The following is a 16,149-nucleotide window of genomic DNA, read 5'->3' as shown; positions in this document are numbered from 1 at the left end:
GAACAAAGGTTTGAAGAGTCAAAATTACAGGATTGGCCTTTTATGAGTCAATTTAATTTTTTAATTGCTGTTCCTGGATTGTTTGCATGAAGAAATCTTATTGGGAAAAAACAATGTCTTCTGATATGTGGTTAGAAATGGAGGGTATTTTTGAGGGGTTAAAAAAAGTCACAAAAATTAAAGAAAAGTGGAGATGCGGGGTATCGATCCCCGTACCTCTCGCATGCTAAGCGAGCGCTCTACCATCTGAGCTACATCCCCTTAGACGTTATGAAATTTCACTGTTCATAGACAATGAATACAGCTTCATATGTCAGAACTTGGGTTATTCAGACCAAGGTTGGACATTATATAAGAATCAGGTTATTTGAAGAACAGTTCTCCCCCACCAAATAAATAAATATGGGTTATTTAACCTATCTATTAATATGTTAGTCATAACTCATATGTGAATATCAACTAGCTTAGTTAAAGTCTTGAGATATGTTATTCAAAAGCAGGATCATATTTATTCTCCTGGAGAGACAGATAAGATATCCCGACACAGTGGCATTTTGATACCACCAAGCCGAACAAATTCCAAGGACTCAAAAAATTTGAAAAATTGGATCTATGTCCAACGGATCACCCCTACTAAGAAAAAATATTTTGTTTTGGTTCGACCCGTAGTCCCATATGAAATAACGGACGGTATCAATTTAACAACACTTTTTCCTCACAATTTGTTGCAGGAAAGGAATAACGTGCAACTTCGAGTTGTCAATTTATCTTTTATGGAAATGGCAAAGCCACTCGAGGTTCTACATCATTCTCCCTTATCGCTCTCTCTACCCAGAGAGAATGATAGCCATATAAAACCAGCTAGTTTTTGATGATTGCCATGGTTGTGAACTCCAACTAAAATTCAGGATGGGCCTATTTGTTAGGAGTCAATTTAATTGTTTAATTGCTGTTCTGGAAGTCTCAACTTGCATGAAGAAATCTTGTTGGGAAAAAAAAGTCTTCTGATGTGGTTAGAAATAGAGGGACTTTGGAGGGATAAAAAAGGTCAAAAAAAATGAGGATAAGTGGAGATGCGGGGTATCGATCCCCGTACCTCTCGCATGCTAAGCGAGCGCTCTACCATCTGAGCTACATCCCCATTGATATTTTAAGGTTTTACGCTTTATCTATCATAATTGACTTGAATTACAGAAATTCTCAAAAATTGGTTCTAACTTCTATATCAAACATGCGAAGGAAATTTATTATTGAGTACAACTGTTGTTAGGCCAGTTTAAGTTAATCTGTTATATTGTCACATTGATAAGCTGTAGCTATATGTTCTTTATAATATTATAGGCTATGCTGTCACATAGCTACAGGAGTGAAGGCTATAGATGGGGATCACGAGCTCATGGCAAAAAGCCTATTACAATCATCCGAAATAATATTCTGGCAATAATTAGGGGCGTGGAGAAAATGCCTAATTACATTCAAGGTATTGCACCCATTTCTACATTCATGGGCCATCTTGTCTGTCACTTGATTGTGTTTCCTCCTAATAGATACGAGCTTCATCTCCTGAAAGTAGTACCGCAACTTCCTGCAATCCATAATAATCTCACTATAAGTCATCTTGTATATCCCCATAGCCACTAATTAGGCTCACGGCCTGTTGACATTCCGAGGATATAGGACACCTAGTTAATGGAATAATATGTGCAGGTTGCATGTCGATAGCAAGTTGATAGTAAGAGAAGCAAATAGAGGAGTAAGGAAATACTAGGTAGGAGAAAGAATGGACATAAACACACTTAAAAAACTCTAACTGTAGCTAGCGTGTAAGTCAAACTGTTGCAATTTATAGGAGTTGAGTTTTCCTTACCATTCCCCCCTCCTCCCTCTAAGGAGTCTAACCTACAAACCTAGCTGGTTGTACCTGTATCTGTATGAGACGCCAGTTCAGTAGGATCCCTTCATCTTACCAACTTGTATATAAAAAAAAGGTGTATAAATACTAACAGACATACTATCCTGTAACTATTATGTTAGATACAGTACATGCTTTTAGTTGCTTGTGACAACTGACAAGTCTGTATACACTATTCCTCATCACCTGATCTTAACTATTTCAAGAAACATAGTTTCAAATCAGTTCCAGGCTACTAAGTTCAAGTAAGTTAAGATCAGCATATGTCTATTAATCCAAATAAGCTAAAATCAACACTAATAAGAACTACCAATCCAACACAAAGCCAATAAGTTCAAATAAGTCACTATCAAGACTAATAAGTTTAATTAAGTGAAATCAGGTGAAAACCACTATTGGGTGCTCCATAAGACATTTACTTGGCAGTTCCATACATTAGATAATATTGAATACAATTTTGATAATATTTGAATCATAAACGTGTTATAGTCAGTTGCAAAATGTTATAAAAGAGGACAGGTAAAAAGGAAAGTGCATGAATATGGCCACACAAATAGAACGCTCGAGAATTAACAACATTCCACCAGCTAAATGCAAAATTAAACTTACTCAAGGTACATGTAACCACGCTAAAAGTAGCCTCTTCTAAAAGATTGTACTACATTTTCATTTTTTGCTTCAACTCAAACTAATGCTGTTATGACTCATGACATCCAAAACTTTGTATGATCCTATTCATAGTAGTAGAATTATGATGGAAGATCTGAACTCGTTGGTCCAGCACCGAAGCTGCCAGCTCCACGACCAAAGCCTGGTCTTCCACTAGAACCCTGCAATATTACAAAAAGAAAATGATCATCATAAACGAATGTTGTATCGAACAATTAACAGAAACTGACTGAGGAGGGGGCAGGGGGATAGTCACACTGTACACAACCACAAGTAGGTGGAGAGAGGGACGATACGACATATGAGACTACTAGGGGGGTGATCAAAAGAGATTATCAATGATATCCAAGAGGATAGCCACCCTTGCAGAAAAAATGTCAGAACCAATAAACTTCCTCTGCTTCACATTAGTTGCAATATTTGCTTTCTGAACTCCAATGCACGATATAACTATTTACAGTATTATGTATAACAAATATTATAATAAGTTAATATTTAGAAAATATACATTGAGATGAATCCAATAAGATTTAAGATTAAAATATCTGGTATTGAGCATATACCGGAAAAAAAATGTGGTCACAGTTTTTGGAGTTCGACCTGCGAACAGCTAAGGTTGCACGTATTATTAGCCAGAGGAAATTTAAATTAACCAGGGTTTTACTATAAGTGGATGGTAAACTTTATTTACTCTCCTTACAATTCAATTTTTCCTGGCTATTATATACAGAGACAAATCACGAAAGAGGTGTTCAAGGCTCAAACGCTGTGGTATGCAGAAGAAAATCATAGCCAAGCTCCTATGTTCCAGTCTTTCAGATAAAGCTACCACAAAAACTGAATAGCTTCAGTGCAAAATCCATCTACCCTTATGTTCATAAAACATCGCAAAAATTTATCTACATGACAACTCTTAATATGCTATACAGGTTTATACTCCCTATAATATACACTTCCTCTCTTTTTTGATCACTACATACCCTTTGAGCACACATCTTGAGACGTGGGAGTAAAGTGGCCCTTGATACCATGTGAAGTACTATGTGAGAAGAAAAGTAACTAAAATTGGTATATATATATATATATATATATATATATATATATATATATATATATATATATATATATATATTATTATATATATGTTCTAGTTTTCATGCATTACATTATCAACTACCACTATAGCAGTATTTCAGCATGGCCTTCACATATAACTATGCTCACTAAGGCCTACCAACAAAAACAAAAGAATACTTGAATTATTAAAGACTAAAAAAAAGTGTCACCGATTCATACAAGCCAAGTCTTTTAGGCTGGCCCCCGGACTAGGGTGTTAGTCTAAGCTTGTTCTCCTTATCAAAAAAAAAAAAAAAAAAAATACAAGCCAAGTCTGATCAAACTTGTGACTAGATGCACAAGTAAATAAGAGCAATAAAGACTACAAAAAAAAAAAAAAAAAAAGCAGCATCCAGAATAGATACAATGATAATTTAAGCATTTAGAACCATCAACAGTGTACACTTACCCCAAAAGATGGCCTGTAGTCAGCAGGAGCACCACCCTTATCCCCGTAATCACCTGAGGCCCGAGGTCCTGCACGGTAGCCTTCCCGATCACCAAATCTAGGCCTGTCTCCTTCAAATCGTGATCCACCACTGGTGATTAACAGACAGAATAACAAAGTCAGAAATTTAAACAAAGAAACTTAAAACATCAGATATGTAAAAGCCAACAAATTAAGCAAAAGTCAGTCATAATGTCAATATCGATTACACTTAAGATACCATCAGGAGGGAGAGAAGGAATAAAAGGAAAAAGAAAACTCATGAAGAACTTAACCACTCTGACAAAGTAAAAGACTAGACAATTACCGGCCAGGTGGGCCACCCATGGGCCTGCCAGCAGGCTTCATCTGCTTCTTCAAGGTGGCAGGGACGATCTCTGAGGGAAGGTTGAGATAGGTTCGGAGAAATTCAATACCCTCATTGGTCAAATACCAGTAGTAGTGCATCCAAGCAAAAGTTTCCCTCACATACTCCTTGGACTTGAAGCTTTGCATCAGCTTGATCACTTGCAGATTAGGGACATCAATGTCAGGGTGCTTTGCCAAGTTGAAGTCCTTCTTTGCATAGCAAACTCCCTCTGTTAGAAACTCAATTAAAGTCCAAATCAGTACTATAAATTGGGCCACTAAACCATTTTAACAGATGAATATCTACTAACCAAGATTCTAAGCCTCATTAAAACCCTTCAAAAAGTGAAATAAAAACTGGCAAAAGCTAAAACATTTCAAAATGGAATTTAGAAACATGTATTACAAGAGGAAACTTAAGAGAAATACAAAGTTTCCAACTGTTATAACTTATCTCACCAAAACACCCACTTTTTACACTCCTAGACCTCCACCTATTTTCCCCAAAGTTCTTCCCAAATCCCAATATCCCATATTATAAGCTATAACAGTTAGGAATTGAGAAGAGCTCGAAACTCAGCCACATTATGACGACGGTTCGTTCATTCGTCTCAAAATCATATTCCTGCACTCAAGTCTTGTGATTCAAAACTTATTAGCTTTAAACACTATTGTAATATCACAGCATAGTCATATACCGATCATCTAGCAAAAATAATTCTCACATCATAACACAACACAATTCTTGAAAAACTCAAAATCAAAGCTTTGTCCACCAAAACCAAGCAAGGGCTCAAGACCATGTACATAAACGATATCCATCAAATAACAAAACCATTTTAAAGCAATATTCATGGAAGATTTTACAAAGCATGTAAACAATCAATTGAGAAAATTGCAACTTTCAGCTTAAAAAATGAGATAATACAGCAACCCTCATCAGCCACAAACCACATTGGCAAAACCCAATTCATCTCATCATGTTCCCATAAAAAAAAAATCAAATTTTCCTCTCATTCGAGTAGGAAAAATCAGTCCTATTTCATAAAAAATTGCACAAAAAACATGGGTAATTTCATATGAATAAAATAATGATAACCTGTAAAAAATTAAAATTTTAAAACTTTAACAAAAAAAGGTTTAAAGAGAGTACCTTGGAACAGGTACTTGCAGATCTCACGGCGGTTCTTCTCCTGGATAATCTGTTCAAAAATGTCCCAAAATTGTTAGTAAAATTTCAAAGACTAAAATTGTTTTTAAAATTATACTAAAAATTAAAAAGAAACAGAGAATTAAGCACAAACAAACATATTAAAGAGTAAGATATAGAAAGAGATTATACCATGATTAAAGGAAGAAGAAGGGTGCTCTAAGAATCGATGAGATGGTAAAATCGCAAGAGATTATCAAGAGTGTTTGCCGCAATTTTTTACAAAAAAAATGCTTAATTCACTGAGAAACCCTAGCCTTTTTCTTTCCTTGTATTAGGGCTTTGTCTTTGGGCTTTGTTTGATTGATTAGGGCTTCAAACTGCGCAAATTTGTTGGGTGTTGTTGGAGAATCCAATGGACTTCTCTTTGGGGGTTCACCTTAGGTGAGAGCTTATAAACTTAGTCCGGAATTAAGTTAGGGCTCGTTCGTGATTACCGTCTTTTTCCAATGTTTGGTTTTATTGATGTTAAAGTCGTAAGACATAAGCGGACTAATGAACTTAAAATTAATAGTACTTATATTACATATCTTCAGTTTGAAAACTGACAATAGGATAGTGGAAATTACTTTTTCTTGACACATGAATAATATTGAGATGTTTGAAAATAGTGTTACTTATTTCGAATTAAAAGATGATGTGAATTTTGATTGGATTTAGTAATATGTTCCAAAAACATACTTTGCCAATGTTTGATGATTGTAACTTGTAAGGCTTCCTTTGTTTAAAATGTGTGTAACCAAGTTTCTTGGCATGCATGTTGAGAAAAATGATAGAAAAGATAAACGGCCTATTACAATTTACAAGAGTCAAAGAATGTTAAACTTTAATAACTCAAGCGATTCTCTTACTAGTAAGAATTTGAAGGAAAAAAAATTTGAGCCGCCTCCGACAAAAAAATAATCAAAATAGTTGACTCCGTTTAAAAATTACGATTTCGAGTGAGAGGAGAGCCGGAATTAGATCCTATGAAAAAAATTCAACTCCGATTTTAAGGCAGTTAATCCTTTTTTTGAGTCAATTGTATTATATAAGATTTTTCCATTGAAGAAACGATTGCTAATAATAATAATAATAATAATAATAATAATAATAATAATAATAATAATAATAATAATAATAATAATAATAATAATAATAATAATAATAATAATAATAATAATAATAATAATAATAATACAAATAATAATAATAATAATAATAATGTCTAAATTCCATATGATTATTAAAAAAACAGTAATATATAATTCCTCTTAAAAAAACAGTAATAGTTAGATTATTTGTATTATAGAAGATTTTTCTATTAAAAAAATGGGACAAAAAAAAAGTCGAGTGTGATGTTAGAATTTAAAGTCAGGTCGGACTCATATTTTTGGAGTTATAGTCATATCTAAAATCCGATTTTTTGTTGGGTCGGAGACGAATTATACATAATTCGGTCCAAGTCCGATCTGTTGTCTTACTTACAAATGATACTTAGTGAAAACAAAGGGTAGGGGAATATGGAATCATATCAAATTCTAGGAGATCATAGTAGAGATTTTCTTTAAGTAAAACAATATTGCTTGATAGGATTCAAAACAACAATGTAACTCGTTTGAGTTATACCACATCCGTTTCTTATTATTTGCAACAATTAGACATTTTTTACTCAAACTTTATGTTAAATCGTTGCAAATAATATGAAATGGAGGTACTATTAGTTTTTTCGAGGACAAATGACGATCATACATGACACTAAATTTGCTTAATTTTATAAAATTGAATAAAATAGCTTCACGCGATATATACTAAATAGACTCGGTATAGCCAAATATAGATCACAAAACAAGCAAATATTAATGAGTCTTTTTAATGCATCTCAATAGTGACGTATCGGATATTAATTAATGAGGTTATATCAGTTTCCTTCTCACCGACCTGTGGGTTACGTCAAGGCGATCCTCTTTCGCCTTACCTCTTCTTGTTCTGCATGGATATCTTGTCTCGTATGACAACCTTGGCTACTGATATTCATCAGTTTCAAGGTATCCGCATTGGGAAACGGGGGCCAAAGATCTCCCACCTGTTCTTTGCAGATGGCTCGATGTTCTTCTTTAAAACATCTCAAGAATCATGTCGTGCTGTGACTAAAGTAATTAGCAGATTTTGTGATATCTAGGGTCAACTTTTGAATTTACATAAATCCTTCGTCAAATTCAGGCCAAATATTCCACAAGAGCAGCAACAAGAATATAAATCAATTTTGTGTATGGAATCACGGTCGTCACTTGGTACCTAGCTACCTTGGATCCAATTGATTTTCAGAATTCAAAAGTGCAACATTTCACTCCTCTATTGGACAAGATCTCGATGTGAATTGCTAGCTTGAGTCATTCTAATATCTCACAACCAGGAAAAGTTATCATTATTAATTCCATCCTCATAGGAGCAATCCTGCACCACCTCGCGATTTTATGAATTCCAACCACAATAGCAAGTAAAATTGATAGAATGTTAGCAGCTTTCTTCTGGAAGGATAATCAGGGGGGAAGGTATCCATTGGAAGAAGCGCGATATCATCCAAAGGCCCCAGGGACAAGGGGGTTTGGGGATTCGAAACATTGGAGTCTTTAACAAGACCTTACTCATGAAGAAGGCATGGTGTATTAAACAAAATCAGCATCTGCTTCTCTCGAAAGTATATCATAGATCTAGCAGTCCAGGTCAATCACCCTTGCGATGTACTAGGTAATCTTCATGGGGTCGCAATGGCATTATCATGCTTGACAAATATAATCACTGGAAGGTAGGGGATGGGTGCACTATTGGAGTCTCTACTCACCCTTGGATGAATAGTAATCAACCTATCTAGCGCGATCGCACACCGTTATCCGAAGCACATAATCTAAAAGTGGCTGGCGGACTTAATTCTGGCCAATCAACAAGGGTGGGATATGCGCAAGATTAACCGACTCTTCGAACCTTCATATGCTCGTCAAATTAAAGGTATTGAATTACCGACTTCCCTGGATAAACGGGACGAGCAATTTTGGCCATATAGTAAATCAGGGGAGTACTACCAAATCGGGGTATGCAATATTACTCCAATAGCAAACTGAAATCTATAGCATGACATCTACCTTGGATATGAAATTCTTTCGTATCTTATAAGGATTGCGCATCATGCCTAAATGGAAGCTCTTTTTATGAAAATTGTGGCACAATGGTCTGGCTACCAAGCTAAACCTCTACAATCGTGAGATTGGTATCTCTAGTGAATGTTCAATCTGCTTAGATGACCTCGAAGACACACAACACTTATCCACTGGTGTCCATTAGCAATAGAGGATTGTGAACGTCGATAGACAGTACTGGATCCGACTACAGGTACAAAACCTCTATTTCGAGACTATCTATTTAATTGGTTGATTTATTTTCACCGCGAAGATGGTAGTCATGGGTCTCGACCGCCTGAATTTGTGGGCACCCTTTGGACCATCTGGAAATCACGCAATGAACAGGTATTTTGAAATCGGCGACCAACAATAATGCAATCGATTTGTACCCAACTCCAGGACAGTGACGTCCAACATGAAATCTTTGTCACTCCTATGCATGATCCATCTAGGAATCCTCGGGACCCCAACGTACCGCCAGGTTTCCATTGTGCACACGTCGTCCAAAAGATTAAGGGAGAGAGGCCTCTCGTGGTGCAAGTTGATGGATCGTGGGATATATAAGGCAACAAATACAAGTGGCGTAGCCTAGGTGAACCTCTCAGCAACTAATACCACGCTAAATCAACAAGGTTATTTGTGCTACGCTCTATCAGCACTCTGTGCGGAGGCTATGGCTTGCCTAGAGGCAATTACTTGGGCAAGAAATGCAGGTCACATGAACATAACAATCTTAACAGACTCTTATAATCTAGTCCAACTTTTACGATCGGAAAATTAAAGGGACATCAACATAAGACGGACTATCGAGCAAATTAGGACTCTAGCCAGGTACTTTACATCGTGTCAAGTACTAAAGGTCTCCCGCACATTGGTAATGCAGGCTCATCAGCTAGCACAATGGTGTTAGAAGCATCATATGGATTTTGGCTACGGCTATAGCTTCTGCTAGCTTTCCATTTCCGCTTTTCAAATTATCTGTATGTTTTCCTCAATTTCAAAAAAAAAACCCACCTATTGATCATTTTCACTTATTATTATTTCATCTCTTGTAGCAAGCAAGCAAGCAAAAAATATTAATTGCATGTGTGTCTAATACATTGTATATCATTTATACAAACTTCAAGTTAGCATCTCACAACTCAACAAATGTATAAATAAACAATCAAATCAATCCAAGAAAAAAAATGTCCAAATCAAGTCCTTTGTTTGAACTTGAAAGAAAAGTTGTATTTCATTTTGTAGAAATTTCACAATGGAGAAGGGAAAGAAGAGAGCAATGTTCCTGTGTTCGACGAAGGCGGTCCAAGTTGATGTTCTTCATCAGCAATATTGTTTAGAGATAACCCTTCAACTTGATCCCAAAATAATAAACTTGGACAACTTTGTGATTCAATCATTCCCCATCCATTATTAACACCCTCCATTTGATCATCATGATCATGATGATCCTCTTGCCTCGGCAAGCATTGATTAACCGTCGACCGATGATCTTGATCCATACTTCCATTTGTACATGATTGTACCTCAATTGGAACCATGTTGTCCATACTTTCTATCAAACTTGGCAAATAGGGATTGTTGTTATCATTACTCAAATCCAACCCACTCATAGTACTTATAGTGCTAGTGGTACAATTAGTAAAGATTGGCATATCAATAGTTGTGCAATTAGTAAATATTGGCATATCATAAGAGTTCCAAATATGTTGGGAGTCAGATGTAGCCATCCCCGTGACATTGTTACTAGTTTCAAGATTGTTGTCACCATTGGGGTCCATGTTGCATGGCGTGCTTGTGTCAAACATGAACAAGGGATAAGAAGGAATTAGGGTTGTGTTACTTTTTTGTACAAATAATGTTGTCTCCTTTGTTTGCGTATCTTGATTCTCTTGATTGGTCGTTTCGGGTCCAAACTTGATCATAAATGGGCAATTAGATGGGGTACTAGCTGCTATTTGAGCCTGGATAGAAGTAGTAGTTGTAACGGTTGTGTTTATATTTGAAGAGACGGATATGGAGGAAGATGAAGACTTTCGAATCTTCTTCTTGATCCAAGAATTCCAATAATTCTTAATTTCATTATCTGTTCGTCCTGGCAAATGACTTGCTATGTGTGCCCACCTACACATCATTCATATATATGATCATGTCATTTGATGAATGCATATTATAGAGCAATGAAGATAAACACTAAGCAATTCTCACAAACCTTTTGATATTTTAATAATCAAGTACTTATACTCACATTTATTAGAAAATAAATGTATAAAATTATATTTAGTGGAGAGTAATGACAATAATTATGTAAAAATTTAAATTAAATTCTTTATGAAGAATAGTAATAAGGACAGTCTTGCTTCTCTTAAAAAAGAAACCACATATATAAATACAAATATACGAAAATTTACTATTCACAAAAAGTTCAATCACTATAGGATGATAGTCCATACATGGTAGAGAATTTGAATTAGTGGTAGTTATTAGTTGAAAGACAGAAGAGAAAAAGATTTACATGAAAAGTTAAGGGAAGTAATTAGGCAATTCAAAGCATAGTGCTAAGATGTGATAATTTCAACAGAAAACTTCTATTTCAACTGAAAGGCAAGCAGCCTACCAATCCTAAACTTGCTTCAAGGTGTATTATAGTTAATATATAACTAAGATGACTTAAGCATGTGTAATATTTTTCCATAATCTATATTCATACATAGAAAACGTGCTTGGAATATATATGTACTCTTTATAGAAATAACCTAAGCTTAGTCAACAAGTTAAGGCATGTACGTTTTGATAATAAGAGTTTGATGAATTTTTACTCAAACTTTGTTTAGAAGCTAATGTTCAGTTGTTCAGCTATTAATTAATTTGGTAGTTTATTTACAAATGAACTGATGTAGCTTGCTAATGACAAGGAAACAGAGAATGAGGCCTAATATCTATTCGCAACAACTTGAATAATATCACTCTCGAAGATAATGATGTTTACACTTTTTCTTTTGAGAAAGAATTATATATGTTTATTATACTTTTATTACTAGCTACTAATAATGTTTTATGCTTGATATAGAAGCCATTTATTTATGAAGGAAAATAAGTTAATTAAGGAGTTGAACCTGTTGCCTACAACTTCATGAAGACTGATGATCAATTTCTCCTCTTCTGGAGTGAACCTTCCCCTTCTAATATCGGGTCTCAAGTAATTAATCCATCTTAAACGGCAACTCTTGCCGCATCTTTGAAGCCCTATCTCCAAAAAAGAATGATGGAAAATTAAGAAATTATTAAGAATGCGAAAAATGAGAAGTGAGCACTATATTATGAGACGGAGGGAGTATAAATCTTGAATTCCAAAAAAAAAAAGCAATCCACCATAAAACGTAATAATGTAGTACATGAAAAACTCAATGACGTGGTCTTTGTCATAGTTCTATGTATATTCATTTGTGTTGTACTACATTTAATTAAAAAAATTCTACCAACTTAGTATATTACTTGGCAATCCTAACAAAATCAGATGAGAAATTAAGCAATCGAAGTCAATAGATTAGGGTTAATGGGTCAGAATTAGGTTTGGTTTGAAATCAAATTCAATCATACCCAATATATATCAAATATTACGTGAGATGTATATGATATACTTCAAGAATGTTAATTAGGTTAAATTTGAATTGTTCGGGATCAGTTCGGATTTCACTCAATAACTTTAGAGATTGTCATCTTTAATATCATCACTAGTGCCCAATATACAACAAATTGCACCATGTTTTTTAGGAACACATATACTCCTACGAGCAAGTCCATGCATTACATATACAAGTGTACGTTGAGCAATGAGCATAAGTAGTTGTAACTTGTAAGTTACTAATGCATTATCTAAAAGAAAAGAAGAAAGAGCTCTAACCAGCTTTTTCAGGCACTTCACTCCAACAACCATAGCCATGAGTAGTAATGTAACGAATGAGTTTTTCATCTTCTTCAGGAGACCATAATCCTCTCTTAACCTTCTGTTGATTGCAGCATGAGTGATGCCCCATTTTTAGAGCTATATCAGAATTAAAGTTACAAAATATAACAGATATGAGAGTAATCAATTAGAGGAATTAAGAAGCTCTAATTTCAACTGATATATAAGTTGATAGAAATCAAGTGCAAGATTTTGTCTTTGTTTTAAGGTCATTTAATATTAATAATATACATATACAGTATGTTTGAGAGAGCCGACATTTGAAAGGGAAGACGATAGAGGGTCCAATGCATGGGACCAAGCAAAAGCAATTGCATCCATATCTAACCCCTCAAAAATGACCTTTCATCAAACTATATGTTATTATATGTACATGTTTTTCATCATTTCTCTTGTGAAATTTCACTCTACGTAAATGTTTTGTATTACAAACTATCACGTACGTTTTAGTTTTTTACTTTTTTTTACCTCGATCAATGGATTGGTCATACCCTACCCCCATTATACTCCCTCTATAGCAAGTAGAAATTTTCCTCATCAAATTCACCAAGTGTTTACCTTGCTACATCATATGTCAATAATAACCATTACTTTTGCAAAATAGTAGTTTCGATGAAATTTGGATAATCTTTCTATAAAAATAGGTTGTTTACTTATTCAGCATGAGATTAGAGTGTATCAGATCTGATTTGGCCTAATTGCTTAACTTAAACCTATTTTTAAAAAATTGAGGTTGGGACCTTGGGGTACGGTATTTCCTAAAAAGTTTGCTCTCCTTAGGATATCTAGGTGTAATGAGTAATGAAAAATAAGACGTAATTAGTTGTATAACGCAATAAAATCTTACCACTTATTCACCACCACATATATTAGCTTTCTCACAAGAAATACCTGATTGGCTGATTCCATTGCAGTATTTCCTAGGGTTGCAATATAAACAAGAATATGTATATATTCCTATCAAAAAAAAAAAGTATATGTATATATTGTCCTAAAAATATGGGGCATTTTCATCTATATCATTGAACACCCTAAAAATATGGGGCATTTTCATCTATATCATTGAACACGTAGCTAGGAATTTGTTGCTTTCTACTGAAAAAGAGGCGGATCTATCTAGATACCTGTTACACTGAAGTACTCCCTCCGTCCCATAATATAATGCATACTTCATTTTTGGTGGGTCAAACTTTAAAATCTTTGACTGAATATTCTCATTTGTATATATAAAAAAACATATTCATGTTGGATCTTGTTAGATTCGTCTCAACGTATAGTTTTATAATATCAACTTTTTATATTTTTTATTAATACGAAATTGAAGATATTAAAGGTCAAAGTTACGTCTTGAAGACCGTGTAAAAAAGAAACAAGCACTATATTATGGGACGGAGGGAGTATCATATATGGACGACGCTATAATATTGCTTTCCATTCTTAGATAGAAGTATGCAGTACCTCTATTATTGTAGCATTTCGATGAAATTGCCTTCCATTCTTAGATATGTAGCATTTTGTTGTAACATTTCCATGAGACTTCACACATGCAAATCTCCCCATTTTACTATAACTCTGGTAATTATAATTTTTATATATTAATATTTTACTTTAAACTTATGACACCAAGCATTATTTGATTTAATGGTTAACACTTTAGTATATAAAACTTAAAGTTATGAAATCAAATCATACACTATGTATTTTCTATTTTTTATTGTATGTGGAGTACATGAACCAAATACTCTAAGGAAAAAATGCCACGTGGCAGAGTTACTTGTTCAGGAACACCTTTTAATACATTTGTACTAGCATTTTTCGCACGCGATGCGTGCTTGCTATTTTTTTCGAGACAAAAACTCGTTTTTTTTGTATATGAATCAAAATTTGATTTGTTAGTATGAATGCATTAATACTTGTAGATAATTGTAATCATTTATGGTGGCTCAGTTATTACATAATTGTTTTCAATATTTTTGTTAACTTTTTTAATGCTATATTTGAGTTTGATTTTTTTTTTTTCTTTTTTAGGCAAAGTAGTTAATTTATCTATGAGGGTAGTAAAATAATGTCCTTGGGGAACACCATAGCTCCCCCTTCCTTTATATAATAGAGATATAATTATGTTTAATATTTTTTTTAACTTTTTTATGCTATATTTGAGTTTGATTTCTTTTTTTTTCGGCAAAGTAGTTAATTTATTCATGATGGTAGTAAAATAATTTACTGGGGGGACACCATAGCTCCCCCCTTCCCTTATATAATAGAGATATATTAATCGCTTATTCTGGGCAATGTCATAAATTTTGATGATGTTTGGTAACTTACCTCCCAATTTTTGCTAGTTGCAACAAAAGATGCTAAACGAGTTGAGCAAGTCGAACTCAGCTCGATTAAAACTTGACTTGACTCGAATCGAAACCTTACTTAGCTAACACGAGTTGAGCACCCCCAAGCTCGTGATTGACTCGTTCGATTAGTACTCCTAGTTGTAACTCTTTCAACCTCACATACTCTTGTGAATGTACAACTTTGATTATCAATATTTTCAATTATACTAAATATATATTATAGAAATTTGACATTTTATAAATATAGATTGAGAAAAATGGAGCACCTTGTCAAAAATTAAACACGTGAAAAGTCAAATTTGTACATTAAGGCTCTCCATATGGTTTGTTTGGGTGGAGTTTGTTGCTTGTTGGTCCCTTTTTCTGATGAGGTCGTAGAGAATCTTAATTTTGTTAGATCAGTTTGCTCCTCGGCTTCTTAGTTAATTTTTCTATCATTTGGTGGTTTGTTTGGTTTCAAAGTATATGTAATAGAGTTATTTTCCAAAAGGATTCTACTTCTGTGGTTGGGGTAGCGTATTCTATTTCCAGTTTTGTTAAAGATTGGGAGGCTTCGCGTAGCAGTGAAGAGGTTTGTGATGTTGTGTCGGGTCGGTAGATTTCTTCTCGGATGACTGGCGTGTTGGTCTCGTGGTCCCCACCGGTTGAGGGCACGCATATTCAAGCTTAATTTTGATGGGGTCGAAGCTAAGTTAGAGAATGGTCAAGCTTCTTTTAGTTTTGTTATTCGGGATCATTTGGGGGAGCTTTGTCTAGCCGGAGCTATGGCTCTTTCTTCGGACAGCTTTATCTTAAGTCATAGGCGTGGGGGGCTTCGGGAAGGTTCGCGAGCGGCTCGATTCCTCAAGATTAATTGTCTTGTTGAAGGGGAGAATCTGGTGGTTATTAGTGCTATTAGGCAGAGTTGGAAGGTTACTTGGGTTATTCAGTCTTTGGTGGTGGACTCTCTTGCGGATCCGAATATGTTTAAGAG

The 16,149-nt window shown here is 34.7% G+C and overlaps 2 protein-coding genes and 2 non-coding genes across 4 annotated transcripts; all 4 read right to left on the bottom strand.

The window, feature by feature from the left end:
• Positions 1 to 188: 188 nt before the first annotated feature.
• Positions 189 to 261, bottom strand: TRNAA-AGC (transfer RNA alanine (anticodon AGC)). Its single transcript has one exon. It is a non-coding gene; the product is annotated as a tRNA-Ala (tRNA).
• Positions 262 to 1,068: 807 nt separating this feature from the next.
• Positions 1,069 to 1,141, bottom strand: TRNAA-AGC (transfer RNA alanine (anticodon AGC)). The gene has a single exon. It is a non-coding gene; the product is annotated as a tRNA-Ala (tRNA).
• Positions 1,142 to 2,352: 1,211 nt separating this feature from the next.
• LOC104892249 (40S ribosomal protein S10-1) lies at positions 2,353 to 5,996 on the bottom strand. Its single transcript, XM_010678120.4, has 5 exons — positions 5,836 to 5,996; positions 5,647 to 5,695; positions 4,453 to 4,723; positions 4,107 to 4,236; positions 2,353 to 2,742 (listed from the first exon to the last, which is right to left on the bottom strand). Exons 1-5 carry the CDS (start codon positions 5,836 to 5,838, stop codon positions 2,662 to 2,664), a joined length of 534 nt encoding a protein of 177 aa, XP_010676422.1. The 5' UTR covers positions 5,839 to 5,996; the 3' UTR covers positions 2,353 to 2,661.
• A 3,579-nt stretch (positions 5,997 to 9,575) lies between these two features.
• On the bottom strand, positions 9,576 to 13,000 carry LOC104892248 (myb-related protein 308). The gene is made up of 3 exons (XM_010678119.4): positions 12,766 to 13,000; positions 11,978 to 12,107; positions 9,576 to 10,985 (listed from the first exon to the last, which is right to left on the bottom strand). The coding sequence occupies exons 1-3, from the start codon at positions 12,896 to 12,898 to the stop codon at positions 10,112 to 10,114; spliced, it is 1,137 nt and encodes a 378-aa protein (XP_010676421.2). The 5' UTR covers positions 12,899 to 13,000; the 3' UTR covers positions 9,576 to 10,111.
• Between the last annotated feature and the right edge of the window lie 3,149 nt (positions 13,001 to 16,149).

This window comes from Beta vulgaris, chromosome 5, assembly GCF_026745355.1.
Source record: "Beta vulgaris subsp. vulgaris cultivar EL10 chromosome 5, EL10.2, whole genome shotgun sequence".
In the NCBI taxonomy this organism is placed as follows: domain Eukaryota; kingdom Viridiplantae; phylum Streptophyta; class Magnoliopsida; order Caryophyllales; family Amaranthaceae; genus Beta; species Beta vulgaris.
The sequence above is the reverse complement of the archived record's forward strand: the minus strand, read 5'-3'. Positions and strand labels throughout refer to the sequence as shown.